Source organism: Drosophila novamexicana, unplaced genomic scaffold (genome assembly GCF_003285875.2).
Source record: "Drosophila novamexicana strain 15010-1031.04,08,12 unplaced genomic scaffold, DnovRS2.1 tig00001466-arrow-arrow-pilon, whole genome shotgun sequence".
NCBI lineage: Eukaryota > Metazoa > Arthropoda > Insecta > Diptera > Drosophilidae > Drosophila > Drosophila novamexicana.
The window spans coordinates 722,884-745,284 of NW_020824862.1; the positions used below are offsets into that span (position 1 = coordinate 722,884).

The 22,401-nt window shown below is 41.5% G+C and overlaps 8 protein-coding genes and 1 long non-coding RNA gene across 13 annotated transcripts; 4 read left to right on the forward strand and 5 right to left on the reverse strand.

Moving 5' to 3' along the window:
- Window positions 1-142: 142 nt before the first annotated feature.
- Window positions 143-1,434, reverse strand: LOC115767838 (synaptobrevin homolog YKT6). The gene is made up of 2 exons (XM_030712183.1): window positions 1,093-1,434; window positions 143-963 (listed from the first exon to the last, which is right to left on the reverse strand). Exons 1-2 carry the CDS (start codon window positions 1,215-1,217, stop codon window positions 489-491), a joined length of 600 nt encoding a protein of 199 aa, XP_030568043.1. The 5' UTR covers window positions 1,218-1,434; the 3' UTR covers window positions 143-488.
- Window positions 1,435-1,719: 285 nt separating this feature from the next.
- On the reverse strand, window positions 1,720-2,916 carry LOC115767823 (NFU1 iron-sulfur cluster scaffold homolog, mitochondrial). Its single transcript, XM_030712164.1, has 3 exons — window positions 2,771-2,916; window positions 2,433-2,713; window positions 1,720-2,376 (listed from the first exon to the last, which is right to left on the reverse strand). Exons 1-3 carry the CDS (start codon window positions 2,836-2,838, stop codon window positions 1,832-1,834), a joined length of 894 nt encoding a protein of 297 aa, XP_030568024.1. The 5' UTR covers window positions 2,839-2,916; the 3' UTR covers window positions 1,720-1,831.
- Window positions 2,917-3,771: 855 nt separating this feature from the next.
- LOC115767822 (double-stranded RNA-specific editase 1) lies at window positions 3,772-7,411 on the reverse strand. 3 transcript variants are annotated; one of them, XM_030712162.1, is made up of 4 exons: window positions 7,294-7,411; window positions 4,999-5,305; window positions 4,176-4,774; window positions 3,772-4,110 (listed from the first exon to the last, which is right to left on the reverse strand). In XM_030712162.1, the coding sequence occupies exons 1-4, from the start codon at window positions 7,348-7,350 to the stop codon at window positions 3,916-3,918; spliced, it is 1,158 nt and encodes a 385-aa protein (XP_030568022.1). In that variant the 5' UTR covers window positions 7,351-7,411; the 3' UTR covers window positions 3,772-3,915. The 3 variants fall into 3 exon arrangements, with proteins under 3 accessions (XP_030568022.1, XP_030568021.1, XP_030568023.1); XM_030712161.1 differs by lacking the exon at window positions 7,294-7,411 and adding an exon at window positions 5,857-6,618; XM_030712163.1 differs by lacking the exon at window positions 7,294-7,411 and adding an exon at window positions 5,964-6,614.
- A 338-nt stretch (window positions 7,412-7,749) lies between these two features.
- LOC115767834 (protein panoramix) lies at window positions 7,750-9,527 on the forward strand. Its single transcript, XM_030712176.1, has one exon. The coding sequence runs from the start codon at window positions 7,788-7,790 to the stop codon at window positions 9,417-9,419; it is 1,632 nt and encodes a 543-aa protein (XP_030568036.1). The 5' UTR covers window positions 7,750-7,787; the 3' UTR covers window positions 9,420-9,527.
- A 232-nt stretch (window positions 9,528-9,759) lies between these two features.
- On the forward strand, window positions 9,760-11,832 carry LOC115767831 (solute carrier family 35 member E1 homolog). Its single transcript, XM_030712172.1, has 4 exons — window positions 9,760-10,285; window positions 10,358-10,566; window positions 10,634-10,759; window positions 10,829-11,832. The coding sequence occupies exons 1-4, from the start codon at window positions 9,955-9,957 to the stop codon at window positions 11,324-11,326; spliced, it is 1,164 nt and encodes a 387-aa protein (XP_030568032.1). The 5' UTR covers window positions 9,760-9,954; the 3' UTR covers window positions 11,327-11,832.
- Window positions 11,833-11,921: 89 nt separating this feature from the next.
- On the reverse strand, window positions 11,922-13,409 carry LOC115767832. Its single transcript, XM_030712173.1, has 2 exons — window positions 12,575-13,409; window positions 11,922-12,517 (listed from the first exon to the last, which is right to left on the reverse strand). Exons 1-2 carry the CDS (start codon window positions 13,273-13,275, stop codon window positions 12,313-12,315), a joined length of 906 nt encoding a protein of 301 aa, XP_030568033.1. The 5' UTR covers window positions 13,276-13,409; the 3' UTR covers window positions 11,922-12,312.
- A 600-nt stretch (window positions 13,410-14,009) lies between these two features.
- On the forward strand, window positions 14,010-15,682 carry LOC115767836 (protein tilB). Its single transcript, XM_030712178.1, has 4 exons — window positions 14,010-14,104; window positions 14,159-15,011; window positions 15,086-15,307; window positions 15,368-15,682. Exons 1-4 carry the CDS (start codon window positions 14,095-14,097, stop codon window positions 15,453-15,455), a joined length of 1,173 nt encoding a protein of 390 aa, XP_030568038.1. The 5' UTR covers window positions 14,010-14,094; the 3' UTR covers window positions 15,456-15,682.
- Window positions 15,683-16,878: 1,196 nt separating this feature from the next.
- LOC115767815 (DDB1- and CUL4-associated factor 7) lies at window positions 16,879-20,664 on the reverse strand. 3 transcript variants are annotated; one of them, XM_030712152.1, is made up of 7 exons: window positions 20,601-20,664; window positions 20,112-20,250; window positions 19,744-20,001; window positions 19,486-19,678; window positions 18,254-18,713; window positions 17,997-18,178; window positions 16,879-17,933 (listed from the first exon to the last, which is right to left on the reverse strand). In XM_030712152.1, the coding sequence occupies exons 4-7, from the start codon at window positions 19,674-19,676 to the stop codon at window positions 17,735-17,737; spliced, it is 1,032 nt and encodes a 343-aa protein (XP_030568012.1). In that variant the 5' UTR covers window positions 19,677-19,678; window positions 19,744-20,001; window positions 20,112-20,250; window positions 20,601-20,664; the 3' UTR covers window positions 16,879-17,734. The 3 variants fall into 3 exon arrangements, with proteins under 3 accessions (XP_030568012.1, XP_030568011.1, XP_030568013.1); XM_030712151.1 differs by lacking the exon at window positions 20,601-20,664 and having other exon boundaries at window positions 20,112-20,311; XM_030712153.1 differs by lacking the exons at window positions 20,112-20,250; window positions 20,601-20,664 and having other exon boundaries at window positions 19,744-20,061.
- A 95-nt stretch (window positions 20,665-20,759) lies between these two features.
- Window positions 20,760-22,389, forward strand: LOC115767816. Its single transcript, XR_004018411.1, has 3 exons — window positions 20,760-20,863; window positions 22,127-22,281; window positions 22,357-22,389. It is a non-coding gene; the product is annotated as an uncharacterized LOC115767816 (long non-coding RNA).
- Window positions 22,390-22,401: the final 12 nt, after the last annotated feature.

Below are 22,401 nucleotides of genomic sequence, written 5' to 3' on the forward strand. Positions count from 1 at the left end.
GAAAACAAAAAGAAGATGCGAGCACATAACCGAAGGAGATAGACACATATTCTTAAATTGCACAGAGACTTGCGCTTGCACAAAATACGCATATATATATATATAATGTATGTATATCATAATTGTATTGGTATATATATATATATGTATATATATAACATTATCTGTACCATTACCCTAGACATGCAGAGAACAAGATGCCAAGTTGAACGTTTAACACACATAATGGGCGTACATATATGAGTTGCAGCACATTCGTGCCGCTGCATATGCGTACGTATAAATACTTGGGCATGTTTAGTATAGTTTAGTTTCATATATGTATATATTAAATATAAAATTAACTAATTATGTTATAAAAAGCATACAAATTCTAAGCCAATGCCGCGCCGTCGCTGCTTGTTTCGTGCCCATTTTGTTGGTGTTTCTGTTTTTTGTGTTTTAAGTGGTGTTTTTTGAGTTTTTCGATATCTGTGCCCTTGGCTTGTTTAGGCGAAGCTGCAACAGGAATTGGTCTTTTTCGCTGTCTTGTAGAAGGCCTTGCTTTGCATGGATAGCTGCTCCGATTTGGTAACCATATCCTCCAGTTTCTCGCCACGCTCCAGCACCGATTCGATTGTGTTCTTCAATATGATTTTAGTTTCATCCAAATCGGTTTGCATTTTCGTTATCGGATCGGCCTCCTTGGGATCCTGGTATTTGGCCAAAAACGCTGGCAACGAATCAAATGCAATTGTTGCCTCAGTACCGTTGGGCCATTGTTCTGCCGATACCTTGGCCGCAAAGTCATCCAGTAATTTTGTGATTAACGTGTGCGCGACACGGTGCGGATACTCGTGATCAGCGATAAGAACGCCAGCCAAATTATCGGCCCGCACATAGACATGGCACATGTAGGCATCCTGTTTAACAGACTGTCGCAGCGCCGGCTGGGTTCGTTCCACGATTGTCTTCGAGGCAAAGCTGTGAGAAAATGCGAGCCGATTCAAGTCAGAATGTACAAGCATATGTGTTAAATGGGGCAATAAATGGGGAGACGACGGCGGGCGAATTGCGCCGTCGCCGTAACACCCAAAAGCGTTGACTACTCACGTCATGAACTCATTGACTGTGCCACGTTGAAAAAATGAAAAGGACTGCAAGTCGGATGTGGTCTTTAATAGGCGCGCTTCGCTGGCACCCTTGAAAAAGACACTCAGTGCGAAAAGCCTGACCATATTTAACAATTTCCTATGCGGCTTGCGAAACTTGCTCTTCAAATTGTTTACACTTTGATTGCAATATATGCCCGTATATATGGTTTCTCGGTTGCTTACAATTGATATAGCCAGGTGGGTTTCAGTTAAGTTGCACACGTTTTATTATTGCTATGAATATCAATTGGGGAACAGTTTGATTTGTTTAATGCGCTTGTTCGTTTTGTGTATGAGTGTGCGACAGCTAGTTGTGTATATATATATCGATAACGATACTTATCAATGATGTGCACGAATTTCACCCCCAACGATATTTTCATATCGGCATTGCCCAACACTGCTGTGGTCGTTACCACAGCTGTATGGATTTAAATTCATATATCATTATCTGAAATTGTTGAGAACTTGTAATTGATTTAATATAATTTTGTTAATCAAAAGAGCGATTATACTCTTACGTTCGTAGAGGTAAAATAAATACGCCCACCCCGCACTGAGCATTGAAACACATATATAACGGGCAACATATTCGTTTTAAGGCTGTACATTATTTAACCAAATATACATGCACATTATTACATATGTTTATGTATATAGTTCTAAACCTACTAAAGATAGAAACAATTATAACACGTTCAATTTGATGTACCACCAATGTTAACAGGCGCATTTGGTTGATTAACTGACTCTTTTTGCATTAAACTCTTCTCAAAGCGCTCGAATTCCTTATTTGCCATTTTGTCAGCGTCATCAAACACCTGTTCGACGGATTCCACTTCTGGTATATAGAACTGTAGCATATTCTGTACACCATTCTTCAATGTGACAATGGAGCTGGGGCATGATGAGCACGAGCCCTGCATTTTCAATTTGACAATGCCATTCTCATAGCCCATAAAAACAATATCGCCGCCATCCTCCTGCACGGTCGGTCGTATGCGCGTATCCAGGAGCTCTTTAATCATCATAACCGTCTCATCATCATCCTCTAAAATTTCTGTATCTGCATTGGGACGCGCCTCGTGTATAACTGGCAAGCCGCTGGCAAAGAAATCCATAATGACAGCAAAAACTTCCGGTTTTATGAGTCCCCATTCTCCACTTTCCTCCTTGGATATAGTTATGAAATCTCCACCAAAGAATACAGCACGTACGCCTTCCACACGAAACAGTAGCTTGGCTGCAAATGAGCGAGTTATATAATTGTATAAAGTGATCACATAGAACACGCCTCACCCAATGGACTACAATGAGCCGCCGAGCCACTAGGAAAGTCATATGTATTTCCCTTGCCCAGCACATCAACGCCGGGCAAAAACTTTAGGCTCTCCGGATTCGGTGTGTCCTGTGTCTGAATAAACATGCTGCGCCGTGAAATCTGTCCCATCACCGGAACTGTGTTCACTGCCTGCCGGAGCACCGGCTGTTTGGTAATGCCGACAGTCGGAGTTGAATATGTGTTACGTGCCGCGGACGCAGCAGCCAGGTGCATGTAATCTCTGGTTGCATGCTGACAGCTAACATTCAAATTGCAAAATTATTTCAATAATTAGACAAATCAAAAGAGTACATACATTGGATTTGCACCAAGGCGCGTATTACGCAAAGTATTTTTAGCAGCGTATGAAATTAATTTCGACATTGCGCAGCAATTAATATATATATTTGTTTTCACTTGTGTCCTAACAATACATCAGCTGTTGTGCTTAATGTTGCCAGACTGTTTAATAATGTATGTAGTAACTGCGTCGAGTCGTCTATACGATACTTATTACCATATTGTTCAACTATCGATTTTACGATACCTTCTGCTAAGATTTGTCCGACAATTATTACACGCACTCAAATATGGCTCTACTTTAATCTCTTTTGGCGCTGAATTTCAATTGTCAGTTATAAATGAATTAGTAAATACACAGTTAAGGAAATTTGCCCCGCCGTAAAATATTTACAATCAAACAGCTGTGCTTAATTCCACGGAAAGTAACTTTTCAGCTTATCTTGATAAATTGATTCCCAACACTGGAGACGCCAACCGCACGTCTGTTGACGAAATCAATTACATAGGCTCCATGAGGATTTTGAAATTTTATTTCTATTGAATAAATTAAAGAAAACATTTATTAAAAAGAAACGGCCTTGGCACGCTTAAGTTTTAATATCCTTGTAGACATATTTTCACATGGAAGGACCTTTATAAACGACCGATTATTCCTACAGAACTCAGCGATATAAAATAGTATCTTGTTCATAAGATTCTGCTAAAATGTTAGGAACATATTGAAGCTAATAAATCTCAAATTTGTCCAAGTAATCTTGATAAACAAAAAATTTGTAATTTTTTATTTTAAACCTGATCTTACGTCAGCTAAATGATAACATAATTCGACCGACTCAGACATATATGCTCTAGACTAGTTTGCCTCGAAACAGAAGGGACAGACATGGCTATATCGACTCGGTCAAGAGTATATATACTTTAAGGGGTCGAAGATATATCCTAAGCTTTACACAACATATCGCTTGACAACATTCAAATAGCCTCTACAAAGTGCGCAATAATTACTCAACTACGTACATATTTATGGTCACGAATTTACTGTAGTCCCGGAGTGTGGTAGGTTTATGTAGGTGTCAAGTTGTAGAAGCACATTTAAAAAATTAAAAAGTCGAGATAAATTGTTGGATTTTCATAGATTCAGCTGAGATTGCGGCCCGTCTAATACTCCTCATATATGAAATTGGTGTTAAACAAACTGTTGCAAACATTGACAGCCACATTGCGACGTGCTATCTTTTTGGAACGTCCAGTGGCGGTGAACTCCTGATTGTCCACAATGACGCCCAAACGCTGCAAAACATTCGGCTTCTCTCCGGTGCAGCCATGGTCAATATACGAAAGTCCTGGACGCATCTGTCAAACAAATTCAAATAGTAAAATATCACTTGGCCATATGAATTGAACTCTGGCACACTTACGACGCACAACAATGTGGCTGGATGCATGGTAGCCCAGTTGACCGGCAGCTCGGTGCGTACGGGCGGCTTCTTTGGCTCCTTTGGTGTGACAATAACAGACGAAGCTGGCGAATTGGGATCACCTTGCTGTGCAGATGCATTTGCAGCTGATGGATGCATTTCGGGGACAACATAACCCTCTCGCTCCCATTCGGCAAACAGCTTGTAAATGGCAAACGAGGCCAAGTTCAGCATGGGCACATCATCCTCCGGCGGATTTTCTGTATTCTCTGTATCGTTCGTCTCCATCGCCTCGGACTCGCTATCGTTAGCTGGCTTTGGCGCTTTCTTCGGCTTTGGCGTCATTTTGGCTATGATGTAATCGCGCAAAGCCTTCTCACAGGCCAAATTCTTGGCGGCCATCTTCGACTGCCCCTTGCCCTCGTACTGCCTGGTATTTACGGTCACAATAGCTGTAAAGCCGCCATCCGGATTGCTATTAATCGTAAAATCACTGATGTTAATGCCCTTCACCTCGTTGAGGGCCATCAGAGCGTTCTTCGGCAACATTGATTTGCGTAGCTGCCGATTCTGGCGCAATTTCTTGTCACGTGTGCGTTCTAAACAAACAATACATTTTGTCAATATCATATTAGATTCTATTATTAACATAAAAGTGAGTCACGTTAGAAATGTCTTGTATTTCAACTTCAAAAGTTGAGGTTTACCAGATAAACGAAGTCCTCTGATGATCGATTCGATAGTCTACAGATCGATATATTTAATCGTTTCAAGCTGGTTTTTCTTTTCTTTTTTTTTCTTCAAATTTTATGAATTTACGTACCCGATGACTTCTTGCGCTTCTGAAAGATCTTCTTAAATGGTATTTTTCCACCATTTTCCGAATCCAAGACGCTGGCAAAGTCCATGCTGCCATTATTGGTGCCAGTGTCGGTTTCCTCCATGTCATCGCCAGCGGGCGTAATCGGTTCATCCTTGATGAAAATCGGCATGGGCAGCGCTTCATGATTTTCCACCGGCTGCGGCTTGACCGTCTGCAGCTTGACCGGCTGTGGCTTGGCCGGTTGCGGTGCCGGCGGTGTTGCTACGAACGGCGCAGCTTGAGGAATCGTGGAAGCGGCATTCGGATTCTAGATGGGGAAAGTCGGGTATTATTAGCGCACGTATATCTGGCATGCACAGCAAATATATTTTTTTTTTTGTTTTTTTGTTTTTTTTTTCAACAAAAGAAAAAAAATTATTTGCAAAATCCGGACGCTAGTGTTTGGCATGTATTGAAAATTATTCTCTTAACCGATCAACTAACGAAATATGCCCCAACTTTTATTTGACATTTTTTCATTTGATTTTCAATTTTTCGTGCTAATTGGAAACTTTCTTCATTATTAAATTAACAAGGAAACCAAAGGAAATTAAATTAATCTTATATTTTAATTTCTTGATAAAGGGTTTCTCTGTTTTTTTTTTTTTTTTTTTTCAATTATATATTTTGTTACGAATTGATTAGCAAAAAGAGTTTTTATAAATCGAGTTATTTGCTTAATTAGTTTTTTTTTTTTCAATTTTAATTTGATTTAATATATTTTGAATTAACTTAAAAAAAAGGCAGTTAATTATTTAAAAAAAAAAAAAAAAAGAAAACAATTGATAAATTGTAATTTATAAGAATTAAAATGTTTACGGTTATTTGAGTCGCACGCTCCTGGCTTAAGCTATAAGGGCAAAGGCAACCACAACAACAACAATTGTTTAGCCCCTTTGCATATACCAATCTTGGAAATGTCTTACATGCCATTCAAAGGATCTACTAACGGCGTGGGCGGTAGGCTTTATATCGCAGCACGTGTGCCGGCGGATCTACTAAAAACCATAGTTCAGGAATAGCCATGACCACTCCTACAACCCAAAGTGCCCAAACGAATCATGCAGACGCACTGCACCAACGAAACCATGAGCCAACCAATCGATGGTTTACGTTAATCATATCACATTAACCAAATGCTTGGCAACTTGGCATCCCGCCCAAATGACCACCAATGCCCGCAGCCCGGTGCAGCAGTTGGTGTTCATCGGGCTGCTCGCCAGGCTGAAATTGCGGTAAATGCCCGCCCAAACCTTTGATCATCTCGAATTGGCGTTTTGGTGTCTCGTTTGGGTACTCAAGTGAAGGTAAATGAGCATTGCTATCTAACGCAAAACTAATAATTTTAGTTACAATTTTGGATGAATTAATTTCCAGCAGCCCCCAAAAGTAACTAAAATGGCAAGTCCAGCGGTTCAAATAAATGGTCCAAGGCTCCCAGTGTGTATGTCTGTGTGTGTGTGTGTGTGTGTGTGTGTGTGTGTGTGTGTGGGTAAAAATAGTTGGAGTATCAGGTGGCTGGACACAACGCTTGAAACTTGCGATTAAAGAAACTTTTATTGGCTGTTGCAAATAAATTCACAATTGGTTTGAGACACACATTTTCAATTTGTGCGCTGTAAATTATATAAATAAAAATAGAATTACTATTATTGCAGAAATTGTTGTTTTAATGATAAGAAAACAAAATACATATAAACAAAGAACTAAAACTAATGAATGTATATGCATAGATACATTGCACATATGTGCGTTTATGTATGTATGTATATACATACACACACATTTGTCTATGCGGGTGAGTAATTTTATAACTGTGCATATGCATGTATGTATGTATACCAGTATCGATTAAAACTACAGCTTCATATGCATGTGTGTTTCTGTGTGTGTGTGTGTGTGTGTGTGTATACCAGAAGCATACATATGCAAGAGTGCAAAATGAGAACATCATCTCAGCTTGATGAATGATACACATACATTCATATTTACACGTATGTATACATACATATGTATCTATACTTCGCTCATATATATATATATATATATATATGTATATATATTTCATTGATGTATATTCATACTTTTGCGCTTTATATTTGCAAAATTACAGAAAAACATACATATTTGCGGAATGACAGTATTGAATAGAAGTTAAATGAGTAATGCAATCATAAAATACATTTCCATACATTCATATGTATTAATGTGTGTTAGTGTGTATGTATTAAACAAATTTAAAATATTGCAACTTACATAAACGCCTCCCGAAACAAACGGTTTGTTGACAACGTTCCTGCGAGCCCGATTCATTTTATTTAATTTGTATTTATAAATTCACACTTCAGCAGACGACTGTTGACGGCCTACGATCGCTTTGCAATAAAAAATTCAATAGTTGTCATTTATCGATTTTTCATTGGCAGCACAATGGCAACTCGATGATTTTCTTATCGTTGTGAAGTGCTTCAATGAAAATACCAAAATGGGCAAAAAATACCCAATAGTTGGCTTAATGAAAAATTACTAAATATAAAGTACAATGCTTTGTAAACCAAGATAATATATATATATATATATATGTATATGCTCTGTATAACTGTTTGAAAAATAATTAAACAATTTATATTGATTTCGACTTTGTCAGCTATCTGTAGAGCTGAGAAACAAAATCAAATTTCTTGGTATATTTTTGTTGACTTGATACGATCACACTGAATATTGCATCTTTTATTTGGGTTGCCAATAATATGGAAGATGCAATTCGTGTTAAAAACGAAATAGAAGCCGCTTACACGGATGTGAAATGCGAGAAATCGCTACCCAAAGACGATGAGAATGAGTGCACTCCGCTGCGTGACGAAGGCGGCCCCTCGCCGGACCAAGCCGCAGTCACCGAAACTTCAGCAGCAGGTTGGGGAAGCGATGATGAGGATCAGATGGCGATGCCGCCTGCGCCGTCACCACCGTCACTTGATCAGGAAATGAGCATAAAGCTAAGTCCGACCAATGAATATGACCAAACCCCATTAAGAGTGTCAGCCACAGACCGAGCCCAGCCCACAGAGCCTCAACGAGAATCTCAAACGAATGGCAGCTTTCCGGATGTGCCGGACAACTATTTTGATGATCTATTAACAGATCCACTGGAGCCGCGCCTTCCGCACGATGTGACCGTCAAGAAGGAGGAACGCCGTGAATTGCAATTGGGTTTCCTCGATGTCCTGTCAGAGACGGACTTCGAAGGCGTAACAGGTGCATATAGCCAAGTGAATCAATTAAATGATATGGATCTGGAGCCACCACCGATGCCACAACAGCCAAGTATTCCAGTCAGCGAAGAAGAGAGAGAGTTGCAGCTACGTATCGAGGAGCGGCGCAGGGAGCTGGAACATTTGGAGCGTTCAACTGCCGAGAAAAAAAGAAAAAAACACAAAAAGGAGAAAAAGCACGAGAGCCATAAAAAGCGACGTCGCAGTCATAGTGGCAGTCCACAAAAAAGTCGCAAGGAACGACGCACAGTGGAGCCTGGCAGATCCAATGGATCGCGGCACAGTACTGCGCCCGTCATAAAAACGGAACCCGAGCAACTCGACTTTGTGCCCGTACATGCCGACGAAAAGAGCGTCAAGGTGGTTAATATAAACAAATTAATGCAACCAGCAGCAGCAGCAGATGCTGGACCGCCGCCGACTACTCGGGAGAAGCGCCGGCTGGCCGTGGAGCGCGCGAAAAGTGTGCTTAATCTTATGCGTTTAAAGGCGTCAAAGGCACCGGAGACCGTGTTCCTTGTGGTTGACACCATCAGGAAGCTGCCCAGCCGTGCATCATATATGAACAGTGACCTCTTCATGAATCCCTCGCCGCTGTGTAACAATTTTAATGTTACGTACAAGTTCAATTCGACGTCCGCATCGAACATCAATTTGAGCAAATGGGGCTTGGAACGCTTGCCAGAGACGACAGCTGCATTGTTGCGCCTCACCGGCATCGATGTGGCGCGTTTGATGGAGCTAAAGGAGAATCCAAAGATGGCGCTGCACAAGCTCAGATCCACGCAGCAGGCAGAGAATGGAGCGGAAGACGAGTGCCTATCCACGGGCCTGTATAAGAGTGTATCGACTCAAACAGACGCGCGACTTAGCAACCGTAGCCGGGATGTTGGTGTTCAGGCAATGCCGGCTGCGCCACGGGGCGTCTATTGGCTGGATCCCCGCTTCGACCAGGCGGACCTAACGCAGCAGCACACAAACGTATTGCTGGCATTGAAGGAACTCTGCGCAACAAATCCTAGCTCCTCATCCTGGGCCGATAAGCTATTTCGGGAGCTGCGTCACGCTCTGGCCATCAAGCGCGCTGAAGTTAAGGAAGTGGGCCACTAACATAAAGATTCCTGCACTGTTGTGCCAACCAAAAACCATTAAATGGTCTCAAACCAAATCGAATTTGTAGTTGATAATCGACTTAATATAGATATATATTTAAAAGCATTTCATTTTTGAGAAAAACTCTCATGTGTACACCAAAAACAGGAAATCACTTGTCGATATAAAAACTAATAATCATAATGATGATAATTGAACTGATTGGTTCCTGAAATTGCTATTTCAGTTAATGTTCAATACTGAAAGTTGGGAAATTATGTTTTGAATATTTATCGATAGACCAATGTGTCGGCATTTAACAACACTTGCCGTATATCCGGCAATGTCTGGCCACACTGTTGCGTCCACGTAGAAAACAAACGGGCGACATTGTCGACGTGCATATATTTATTTAAAATCGAATCATACAGCGAGATGCAATAAACAAAGATCAATAAAAAGGACCAGCTGACTGGCAGGCGCACAGGTAGAGACACTGTGGCGCTGACACCTGACTACGGCAACTTCTTAACAAAACAGCAACTGTTCAAATATGTTGGGTGGCAAACGCACCAGTTCCCGTCATGTTGCGGTCGTGCTGTTGATGTGCCTCTTCTGGTACGTGATCTCGTCCAGCAACAATGTCATTGGCAAAATGGTGCTCAACGAGTTTCCATTCCCGATGACCGTCACCCTCATCCAGTTATGCAGCATCACGCTATACAGCGGGCCCTTCTTCAACTTATGGCGCATACGCAAATATCAGGATATACCGCGCTCCTATTACATGCGGCTAATTGTGCCGCTGGCCATTGGCAAGCTGCTCGCCTCGGTCACATCGCACATATCGCTGTGGAAGGTGCCCGTCTCCTACGCGCACACAGGTAAGGGCGCTTTTAAATAAAACATAACGCGCACACACGTCATCAAATATGGATCACTCCTTGCATATTTAGTTAAAGCGACCATGCCGCTTTTTACTGTGGTTCTGACACGCCTTTTCTTTGGCGAGAAGCAGCCCACACTGGTGTACCTGAGCCTGTTGCCCATCATAACTGGCGTGGCGATTGCGACCGTTACGGAAATCTCATTCGACATGCTTGGCCTAATAAGCGCACTCATTTCCACGATGGGTTTCTCCCTGCAAAACATCTTCTCCAAGAAGGTAAACTTGCATATATATTTAACAATGTTCCCCGAGCCGCACTTAATGCTATCAAAATTGTATGCAGGTGCTTAAGGATACGGGCATACATCACTTGCGCCTGCTCCATCTGCTGGGCAAGCTATCCCTATTCATTTTCCTGCCCCTCTGGCTGTACGTAGACAGCCTAGCTGTTTTCCGGCATTCAGCAATTGTAAGTGATTCTTTATAGATGTAGAGACATATAGACAATTTTAATGGCCTGTATTCGCTTGACTTGCAGAAAAATCTTGACTACCGGGTAATTGCGCTGCTCTTCACCGATGGCGTTCTTAATTGGATGCAAAACATAATTGCCTTTAGCGTGCTGTCGCTGGTAACGCCGCTTACGTATGCGGTGGCCAGCGCCTCGAAGCGCATATTTGTGATTGCCGTCTCGCTGCTGATATTGGGAAATCCGGTTACATGGGTCAACTGTCTGGGCATGACACTGGCCATTATCGGTGTGTTGTGTTACAATCGGGCCAAGCAAATCTCAAAGGCCAGGGAGCTGCCAACGCACACGCAAAGCAATCACATTAAGTATACGCCGCTAAATGATAACTATTATCGCAGCCCAATCAACGGGAATGTGATGGCAAATGGTTTACACAAGATGCAGACAACGAAAGCACCGACAACCATGCAAATGCCAATGACAATGCCAGCCAGCGGCAACAGTTTGCTGGCTAATGGCAGCGGTATGCCGAGTGGGAGCACCACGCGCTTGCTATTCGTTTAGTTTTTATAATTAGTGAAATTGTAAATTGAAACATCAGGCCCATACACAAATTGTTTTACCCGGTTTCGTTTCGTCTCGATCGTCTCTGATAACACTTCTTATCAGAGTCCCCCATTTACGGGCATTCTTAATTGAATAGTATTTCGCATTCAAAACAACAATTTAAACAAATCGAACATTCGTCTTTGTGCTCTCTGCTTGTATGTCATTTTTGCTTTTGTATGTTTCCAATGTTTTTTGTTTTATGCTCCCATCAGCTCCTATCCTAATTATATTGTAAATTATTGTATGATAAATGTATGTATGTATGCATCTAATGCGGTATGTAAATAAGTATAAAATTCAACACCGAACCCAGGTGCGATGGGATTAGCCTCAATTGCCGCTAGAAAATTAATTTTGTTTTTGCAATTCGAATTTGATTATGCCTTAAAAACTGTATGTATTTACAATATCGAAACGCATCGCAATGCGTAATAAAAATTGTTGACCGTGTACATAGGCAATATACATATAATTACGTACTACGTTATATGTATTATGTAAAGCATTTGGACTTTTATTATGAACCTAATCCATTTTATCAGTCACCCCTCTATGGCGCAACGGAATAGTTCATATATGCGGACGTAAAGTATTCTGATTGCTTATATATTCTTGAATGTATTTTAAATGAGATTGGATATATTTCATTTCGTTTTGCAGTTTGTATTTTTCTTTTAGATGTAGACTTTGACAACAATTCACTAACTCCCGTGGAAAGCCTTAATCAATCCGTGCTATCTGAGACTGACGTCCATTGAACTCGAATGCATTCTAACAAAACTACATCTGGTTAGAAGTCTCCATTATTATATTATATATAAAAAAGAAATAAAAGCGTGTATAGTGTATAATCGTTTCTATTTTAGTTCCATATATGTCCTATATTTCGTGGCTTCCCTCACTATAACCAATCAGCTATTTTACCCAGATCCGGCCGCATATTATGCAGGCAACAGCTTGATCCACTCGTTCACAACGGCCTTCTTATAGCCAATGCGAGTGAGCAGCGCCTCCGAGCGCCAGTTGCTGGCGACAATCCATGCGGTGAGCGTAACCTCTTCCCCTTTGGCAATCAGTTTGGTCATGACCGCGGCCAAGAGACCGCCGAGGCCACGCCGTTCTGCCTTTGGCAGCACCTGCAACATGCTGGCAAGAGTAGAATTTTATAATAGGCTTTGATCAATGATATTCCATTTGGCATACCCAAGACCGGAGAAATCGTTTTGGAATATCCAGGCGATTAGCTCGCCAGTGTCGCTGCGACAGGCGCCCAGTGTTCTATTGTACTTGATTAAAGCACGTATGTATGCCAGCGATCCTTCGCCCTTATTGGGCCAAACAGCATGAACCATGGCCGCATCCTCATCGCACAGCCGGCGCAGCTCAAAGTCTGACAGCAGATCGGGCACGTGCACCGTGCGCGCCTCGGCATGTGGCAATACCATGCCGTAGCACTCACGTGCCTGTATGCCACTCGCTCCCTTCCTGCTGGCAATCTCCTTGACGCGTGCGCAATGCTCCAGATCAACGTTGGTCAGCAGCGCACCGTTTGACCATTCAATGCGCTGTGTTTGCTCCAGGCAGGTGAACAGCTCCGCCGGCTCCACGGGCTGCCAGCTGTAAAAGGACACGCTCTGCACCACGTCCCGGTGCAGGCTCACGTATGTGCCGTATTGTCGAAAGCCGCCAGTTCGATGCGTATAGAAGCGCTTGCGCAGCGATAGGTTAGCCTCATCTGTCCGGGAAATGCCCGCCGCGTCCAGCTGGCGATCCCATTTGCGCTGATTGTACAGCAAGAGATAGTGGAAATTGAGTGGTCCATATTTCTCGCCATACAACTGCATCAGCTCATCCACTTCGTCATCGCTGAGTGGTCGCAAAATATCGACATCCTTATCGCCCATTTCGATCCCAAAAGCTGATTACGCTTACAGTGTCCAAGTTTGTCTGGCTGCCACCAGTGCTAGCGGAGTTCAATGAGCCGAGCACACCTGAAGCCATGGCGCACAGGTGCGGATTTGATGAGGGCCAGAAGCTAACTAGAAAAAGCACAAAGAAACATACATATATTCTACATATTGAATTATGCATTTCCATTTATATTGTACATTATTACACAAATAAGAATTGCACCATTTGATAAATTTTAATTTTTTAAGTGTTAATAAACAGACAAAAAAAACACATGTGCACGTATAAGAAACTGCTAAACAAAATGGTCGAAGTTACCGTTTTTACAAAAAATAACCGTTCATGTTATTGGCTCTTTATTTATTCATGTTATATTGAATATATGAAATTGTCGACTGTCTTCTGTGATGGAAAACTACAAAAATAATTATTTACATCCATACCGCGTTCCGGCCCTGCAATTGAGCACCTAATACGCGATTTTAACTAATTCAACTGATTAGATTTCCATAAATCAAAAAATTAAAAAAAAAAAAAATACAAAGCGGCGGGCGCCGATGACGTTGCCGTCATGCAAATCGATATGTTAATAAGTTCGATAAGTTCAATCGCTCGCCCGCCGATGACACAAAATTTAAATTGTAATCGGGTGTCAACAACAACAACACTAACAACAGCAACAAGAAGAAGCAGAAGAAGCTGAACCTAGCAACGCAGTCGCCTTATTTGTTTACTGTTTTAAGTGCTATTTGAGCTGAAGCTGAAGCCAGTTCTTGACATAGACACAACATAAATATTTATATTCTCGAATTATGGTGCGCAGTAAGTTGAAGACAAAGTATTTGCATGCTTGCTTCTCTAATGATATTATCGCAGTCACCGAGGAGCTGGTGCGCAAAAAGTCGGAGCATAATGAGCGGCTGATAGGCACGCTCGAGGAGCTGTCGCTGCACCAGGAAGATATCGAGCGCATCGAGCATATACAGAACTGGTGTCGCGATCTCAAGATTCTGCTGCTGCAGTCCAATCTCATAGCGCGCCTGGAGAATCTGCACAAGCTGAAGCGTCTCGAGTATCTCAATGTGGCCGTGAACAACATTGAGCGCATTGAGAACTTGGAGAGTCTTGAGTCGCTCAATAAGCTCGATCTAACGCTCAACTTTGTCGGCGAGCTGACCAGCGTCGAGTCTCTGATTGGCAATTACAATTTGCGGGAGCTGGTCCTTATTGGCAATCCTTGTGTCGATTATCCGCACTATCGTGACTTTGTCGTGGGTACGCTGCTGCAATTGCAGAGCCTGGACTGCAAGGATATATTACCCTCGGAACGTCTGCAGGCGCAGCGCCTTCTGCCACAGCATCGAGCTGTTATTGTGCAGTGCCAGGCGGCACAGGCCATCGAACGGGATGAACAGCGTATTCGCGTGGCCGAGCAGCAGGCACAGCTGGCCAAAGAGTGCGCCGCCATCGAGGACGAGGATGAGCGTACACGCGCCTTCTGGAATGCCAAAAGTGAGCATTGCCCGGAAATACGCACCGAGATTGCGCGCCAGCACAAGCTCGGCAGAGAGAAGCACGAGTCGCAGCCAGACCCATTGACGCAAAAGCAAAAGAGAAGCCCTAATCTCTTCGCGCCCTGCGGCCGGCCCTACAACATCAATCAGGCTAAGCTGCCATTTAATTTCCAGGATGAGGCTGGCCACTACAGTCTGTTATTGGAGGTATACAAGTACGTAGTCCCACACCACCTGACACATTGCTGAGACTCAGTCCAAATGCATTTTCCATTCCGGCCATAACCAGGCATCTGGACACGTCCCTTATCGACGTGGACATACAGACGAACTACGTGCGCGTCACGGTCAAGGGCAAAGTCTTTCAAATGGCCTACAACGAGGAGGTCAAGCCGGACGAGTCTGTTGTGCAGCGTTCCCAAATCAGCGGCCATCTCCAGATCATTCTCAAGAAGCTCAAGGCCAATGAGCTGCTCGTCCTGAAGAAGTCCACGCATGCCCCGACGAAGAGGTAGGCCAGCCTAGTTATTAGTTGGATCTGGTGAACCGAGCTTAATCCCATATCTTTCAGCGGCAGTGCATCTGGTTTAAAGGAGCCATGTGGAACAGTCGATATTGGCAATATATGCCCGCCGCCTGATTTGCCCGATTTGATTTAAATGGCGTGACAACAAAGGTTTATTTAAAAATTGTTTATTTAAATATTTTTTGTTTTCTTTTTGTTTTTTCTCTTGGGATTTTCGCTTTCGTTGCTGCGCCCCTCACATTCCTGCTGCCTCCTAGTTTCAAAACTCCGCGCTGACCCAGCATGGTACCAGATGTCCTATATATATACACACATACATATATATATATATGTGTGCTTATATTTGTATATGTAGTTACAATTCATGATGTATGTCTGTGTGTGAATTTAAAAAATGCAAACGCATACAAATAATTTAAATTATTGTTTTACATTGTGTGTGTGTGTGTGTGTGTGTGTGTAAGTATAAAGAATATCTTGATCCAACCGGATAATGAATGCTAAAAATTACAGAAACCGTTTGCCAAAAAATGCTTACTCACGCTACGCAGTTATTAACGTACATGTGTATATGTATATATCAATGTATGCATGCCGCGTGTATCTACATATGCAATGCATGCATGTGTGCGTACATGTGTACACACTGTAAAAAGGATTTACCGGTTTATTCATATTCAATTGAAATTGCGCAAAAGTCTTGTCGAGTGTTTACAGATTCTGATTGTTATTGGATAAAACAATGAAACAAAATAAAGTAAAGAGCGTTACGCTTCTCTGTATTTACACGCATAATCAAAAGCAGCATCAGTTGTATTTGTATATATGTATGTATATTAGCATTTGGAGTTTGAACAGATAACTCTGAGCCAACGAAAAGGCATATCGTCTAAAAGGATTCTCATTTATTTCAGTCTCAGAGCGGCGCACTATAGTTTCGACCATAGAAAATGTATTTATATTTTGTTGTGGATTAGTATATTGTTCTTGTTTCTTCTTGTTGTTTTCTGCTTTTTTTGCTTTCAGTGCGGGAGTAAGGATCTATTCGATCATTCGGCCTGACTGTATTTTATGAAGCTAATGTTAATTGAATGCAGTCATTATTTTATATGTTCATTTTGTGTTTTTTTTTTTAAATGGATAGCAACAATCTTGTATTCTCTCTCGCTCAATATAATATTTCGGTTTTTCTTTTAGTTGTATTTTAAATAGTAAGTATTGTATTTAGCTGTGGTTGTGCAGTTGTTTTTTTCGTATTTTTTTTTTTTTTGGTTTTCTTTTTAATTCATTTCTGTTTTCTAAATACAAGTATTATTTTTTTTCGCTTATTTATGTTTGCTTTGCGTTTGCGTTTTCGTTTTGCTTAAGTCCTTTTGTTGTTTGGTTCTAATAGAAAACGTGTAAAAAAAAACAAAAAACATTTGAACAAAAAAATAATAAAAAATGTCCAAAAAATAGTTAAAAAAAAAAAAAAAAACAAAAGCAAAAAGAAGCCTTTAGCGTCTTTTTGGATACATTTTTCATTTGGGTTTTCTCTCATTTGTTGTTCGTCTGTTTTTTGTTTTTGCGTGTAGTTGTTTGTTTGTTTGGTTTGTTGTTGTTGTTGTTGTTGTTGTTCTTACTGCGGTTAGACACAAATATTAACAACATTTAACATGTTGGAAAACGAGGTAGGACATTGTTTTTCATTTGTTCATCTTGTTTTTTGTTTTTATGTGTAAATGTTTTTTTTTTTTTTGCGATCTTAAAAACAGAATGTCAATAAGCCAGACATGTCAATTCATAAAACTAAGCGTCCGGTACTCTTCAGCATAACGTGCGAAACGAGTCAAATAAATTACAAATAGCAATACATATTTTGGTTATACCTTGAGACTTATATATCATAACATTATGTTCAACTAAGCTAGGGGGATGCTAAATGTGCCTGGCCCGGCCACAGAGAGCATTAAAAAACTAAACTCTAATAGAATTGCCCGGCTGCTCCGCCTACGCGTCTCACTTTTAACTTCGACTGAGCCACAGACACTGGCGACCAATACACCAAGTTGGGTTGCAGATGCGGATGCGGGATTGTGGGATATAAATCGACGTCCGAATACAAAACTATATATGTGTGTATATTATGTAATTAAAACGCGTTTCTTCCGCGGCTGCGCCTACAAAACCTACAACTACATTGTGTTCTGTATCCGCATGTGTGTGTGTGTGTGTCTGTCTCTGTGTGTGTGTGTGTGTGTTTGAGTATGCGTATCTGTGTGTTGGTTGGTGTCGCTTCTGCTGCTGCTGTTATTGGGTGTGTTGACAACTGTGCGTTCTGCAGCCACATCATCCTCACATCACAGCCACAGGGCAGAGCAGTGTGGGTCGGGAGGGGGGACAGGTTGCTTGGGTGGTAAGAAAAATTGACTCTTAGACCCGCAGGATCTCGCACGCTTTGTTATAGCAAATGGCTATCCAATCGGGTTGCGTGGCACCCCATTGTATTTGATTGACTTCGCCTTCAGCAGCTGTATAGGCTAAAATTGGATCCTCGATTGCGCGTGGCATTTGTTGTATATCCCAGATCAGTGCTTGGTGATCATCACCGGCAGTGCAAATGTGACAGGAACTGCAAACCGAACGAGACTTGTTAGATATGTGGTTAGATATTTTTGATTTGGATATTGGTTACCTATGCGGCGCCCACGCAATACCGTTGACGCACGCTCTGTGATTGCTCAGTCTTGCAACAGGTGTACAAGGAACACGAACATCTAAAATAATAACTTCACATGAATCCATGGCAACAGTGGCTAAGTAATTCGGATCCTGTTTGTTCCAGGCCAAGCGCAACAGCGCAGTATGCGCAGGATCCTAATCAAGACAAATAAATCAATAAATAAACAATATATATATACATATATATATATCAAAGCTATTGGCATCCACCTCATAGATAATGGTCGAATGCTCCAGATGACGCAAATCAAACATGCGCACGGAGCCATCAGCGCCAACTGAGGCAAACATGTCGCGGCCGCCGCCGGCACGTGAAAATGCAATGTCATAGACCTCCTTGTCATGTGCTATTAGCTGTGTCTTAACATGCCCAGCCACATAGACGCGCGCGTGCGGCTGCCCAGTCTCTAGGCCCCATATTGTGCAGGTGGTGTCAATGGATGATGTGCCAACTAAATTGGGATCCACCTCGTTCCAGTCGAACGATGTTAGCGGCGCACAAAAATCACTGTTTTTGTTATTATTTAGCACGCACTCCAGATGGGTATCCGGTTCACCAGCGCGCCAAACGCGCAAATAATCACCGCTGGTGGCCAACAGATCGGGATAGATGCCTTTCGAGTCTGGTATCCACATGATTTTTGTTGTAGGATATGGATGGTCAAAGGTGCTGCAAGTGAACGAGAACAAAACAGAACATTAAGTAATTAAGCAACGAATAATTCCAGAAAGATTATTCCCATAAAAGACAAAAATATAGTCAGTAGTCCAATATGAAACAGTTCAAGATGTCTTCAAAAACAGAAGTATCCCACTTATTCTTTCTAAAAAGTATATGATATGATAGTCGGAAGCTGGCAAATGCCAAGTTTGCACAAGATATCATCAAAACCAAAAATGTTCACGCATAAACTTAATACATTGCGTCACAAAATTATAATACCCCCGATATTATGCAGGGTTTATTCTTGTCCTGCTGTCTGTTTCCATGCAAACTAGTCTCGTATCGGACCACTCGAATTTATACCTGCCATACTATCGACTGCCAATTGAGTTTTTGTGTAAATAAACGAAAATATTTGAACTGAAAGCTATTAATTAATTAGCTCCCATGGATCGAGTTATATGATAAACACTGCTGTGCGACTAAGATCGACATAGTATATCGTATTATTGCCATATGATTGGTTTAAGTTAGACCTTTTAAGTAGACAAACTAATGTTAAGCTGACGGACCAAGGTACAAGCACCATAAATGATCGGGTTGTCCGTGTAATTTCGGATAACAACGGACTCTAGGATTGCAATGGTCCTGTCCACCTTTGGCAGCATTAACTTGTTGAGAATTACAAATCAAGCAATGAGAAAGCATGCATACGTGCATAGGTTTTCCAATGCGTATTTAAGGCTCGGCAGATGCTTACTCTCTGCACTCATCTCACCTTTTAGCACTAAATTCGCTGGTATCCTCGTCCAGGCTAATGATTTGCACTTTGTTGTTGTACTCCTCGATGAAGCTGCCCAGGGCAAGGCGAAAACGTTTGTCTGGGCGCACACTCCAGTTCATAGAGTACAATGGCCATGGCGCCAGGTATTTGTATATTTCCTTGCGTTTGCCGGCGGTCGATGACATAACTGCAAGACAGATCATATCAATTACAATGAAAATGCAGCCACAACTGATAAGAGGAAGCACTTACCTAAATATTTGTGTGGGCGTCTCGTTGGAGAACTGAAGCGTAGTAAAAAGCGAAGACGAAGCTCCTGGGGGCTAGTGAAAATGTTCCAGTAAACGAACTTTAATACAAGGTTTCCCACAAAGCTAGCTGGGCGGGCGGGCGATGGGTGGTAATAAGAGAGACCTGCTAAAAATTACGATGGCAATGCGGATGATGATAACGACGAGACAAATTGAAATTTCAGAAAATTAACAAAAAACTGCTGTGCCTTTTGGTTTACTGTACACGGGAAATAGAAACCGATAGATAAAAATGTTATTGTATTAATTGTTTTTGAAGTTTTCTCAATATTCAGTTTAGTTTATTTTCTTTGTTGTGTTGTAGCTCACTTCATTTTGTGTGACGACGTTGGCGGCGGCGCAGGCTAAAGTGTTGCCCACTCAGCCTTTTCCGGTTAGATTTAGCTATTTAATGTCCAGGGTCCTTAAAATGCTTGTAAGCTAATTGGTACGACGGTGATGCGCAGTCCTGCTGAAAGATTTTGGCTTATCAATTTGGAAATTGAGTTTTTCATAAATACACTGTGTAGCCATCTAATGTGTGTTTGCACAAAAAAAAATATGTGAAGTTTAATGCACAGTAGTGCGAATTTGACGAGATAGCTTTTTTTTTGCAAATGCAAAAGTTGGCAACACTAAATGTAATGCGACGCGACAATTTGCGGCTGCAGGGTACTGTTCATAATTCGGTAAATACGGCATAACGCACAGCACGAGCAATGACAATAGCAAAACCATGTAATAATTAAGTCTAGTTACTATTTGCATTTAAATTTTATTTATTTATAAACGAGAATAAACTGCATAGATTTTTCACACCTGAACAAAATTTTCTCTCAAAATGTATATACACGGCGGTGTTGCCACTTTTTCTGTGGTTGGCGATGACCACTGTAGTCGATAGGTTATGATTTGATTTGTGCGATAAGAAAACCATACAATAAATAAATTTATCGATACTCGTATCGATGCAACCCTACATTTCGGTAGTTCGTTTGCAAAACTGACTCGCTCCTAAGTGAGTTCTGCGTGCTGTGGGCTGAAAATTGCATATAAAAGCCAATAATATAAGTTATTACCATGTAAAGAAGCTCAGTTAGTGCAATTAAATTGTTTTTTTTTTTTTTGGTGTGCGTACCAAGCGTTGAAGCAATAAGACGTTTTTGGATTTTTTTCTAGCGTCGTGAGTGGGTTGTGTGTGAATGATGAATTTTATAAATAAATATACTGCTTAGCAAGGCGCTGAATTCCCCTCTTCAAATATCTATATTAAAGTGTTCGCGTTCTAAAGCGAAATTTACAGTCATAGTCGTCACTTTTCCACTTTCCATTTTTGAGAAAGATATTTCACTTTGCGTAATTCGTACGTTGCTTGCTTGGCCGCGTATATGTACATTCATACATACGTATGTATATGTTTGTGTTCGTTGCCTTTCGGTGTGTGTGTGTCTCAGTGTGTCGCTGTCGCCAATATCAATATTGCTATCTCATTTGCGCATATGGCGCCATAGGCCAGGCACAGCAGCGCAGTTTTACTACTGCCGCCACCGCCGTATCATCCAACCAACGGGAACGTGGCGACCGCCAGCGCCAGCCAGTTGTGTGTGTGTGTGTGTACTTTTAAGCGCTTTTATAAATAGATTCGCCGTTTTTCTTTTTTTTTTGTTGCTTTAATTATAATAATTTCGATTTTTGACGTGATTTTCGGCATCGCTGCTTCACATAGGCGCATTGGAATGTGTGAATCTAAAAAACTTGCTGTAGTGATGTTTATAGTTGTAGTTATAACTGTAGTTGTATTTATGAACGAGAGATCGATATGATAGTGGCCATGTGTCCGTCCGTTTGTTTACGTGTATGTGTGTGTGTGTGAGGTTGTGGCGCCCTATCATTATACACATGCACGAACGCACGCACACTGTGAAACACGAGCAACGGTTTCCTCGGTTACAATGACATTGCGCGCCGTATAGGGCCGTAGACAGCCTGGCGGCGTCTTATACACACACACAGGCACACGCATGAATGCAAACATACGCAACTTCACTATTACCGCATAGCTACCCAGCTACCCCACTCACACACACAGACCGGCAGTTGCATTGAGTTGTTGTTGTTGTGACAAGTTGCAGCGTCGTGAAACTTGAAATATTGTGATTTTTGTTGTTTTGTCATTTTGTAAACAAGTGTGACACGACGAAGTGGGCGACGTTGGCGGCGCTGTTAAGTTTGTGATAAATTTATGAAATTAGTAATCAACTGTAACTGTTAGTCAGCCCCTATATATGTTTATTTATATGCAGCTTGACGAAGGTCACTTATGACAAATTCTCCTTTAATTACAGTTTGCCTCTTCTCCACTGCAACAATAACGGGTCTTTAATGTAGCATAAGCAACAACACTAACTAAATAAAATAGAAAAGCAAAAACTATGTAAATAATCTGCAAAAATACAAAATAAAGCAAATAAGAAAACGGAAAGAGCAACTGCAAGCCAAGGTGAGTGAGTGCAACTCGCGCGCTGCCGTTTTGAAAGCTACTCACGCATCTACTTTCACTCTCACTCTCTTGCAGCAATAAAACCAGAGCAACAATTACAAAAATAATAATACTAAAAAA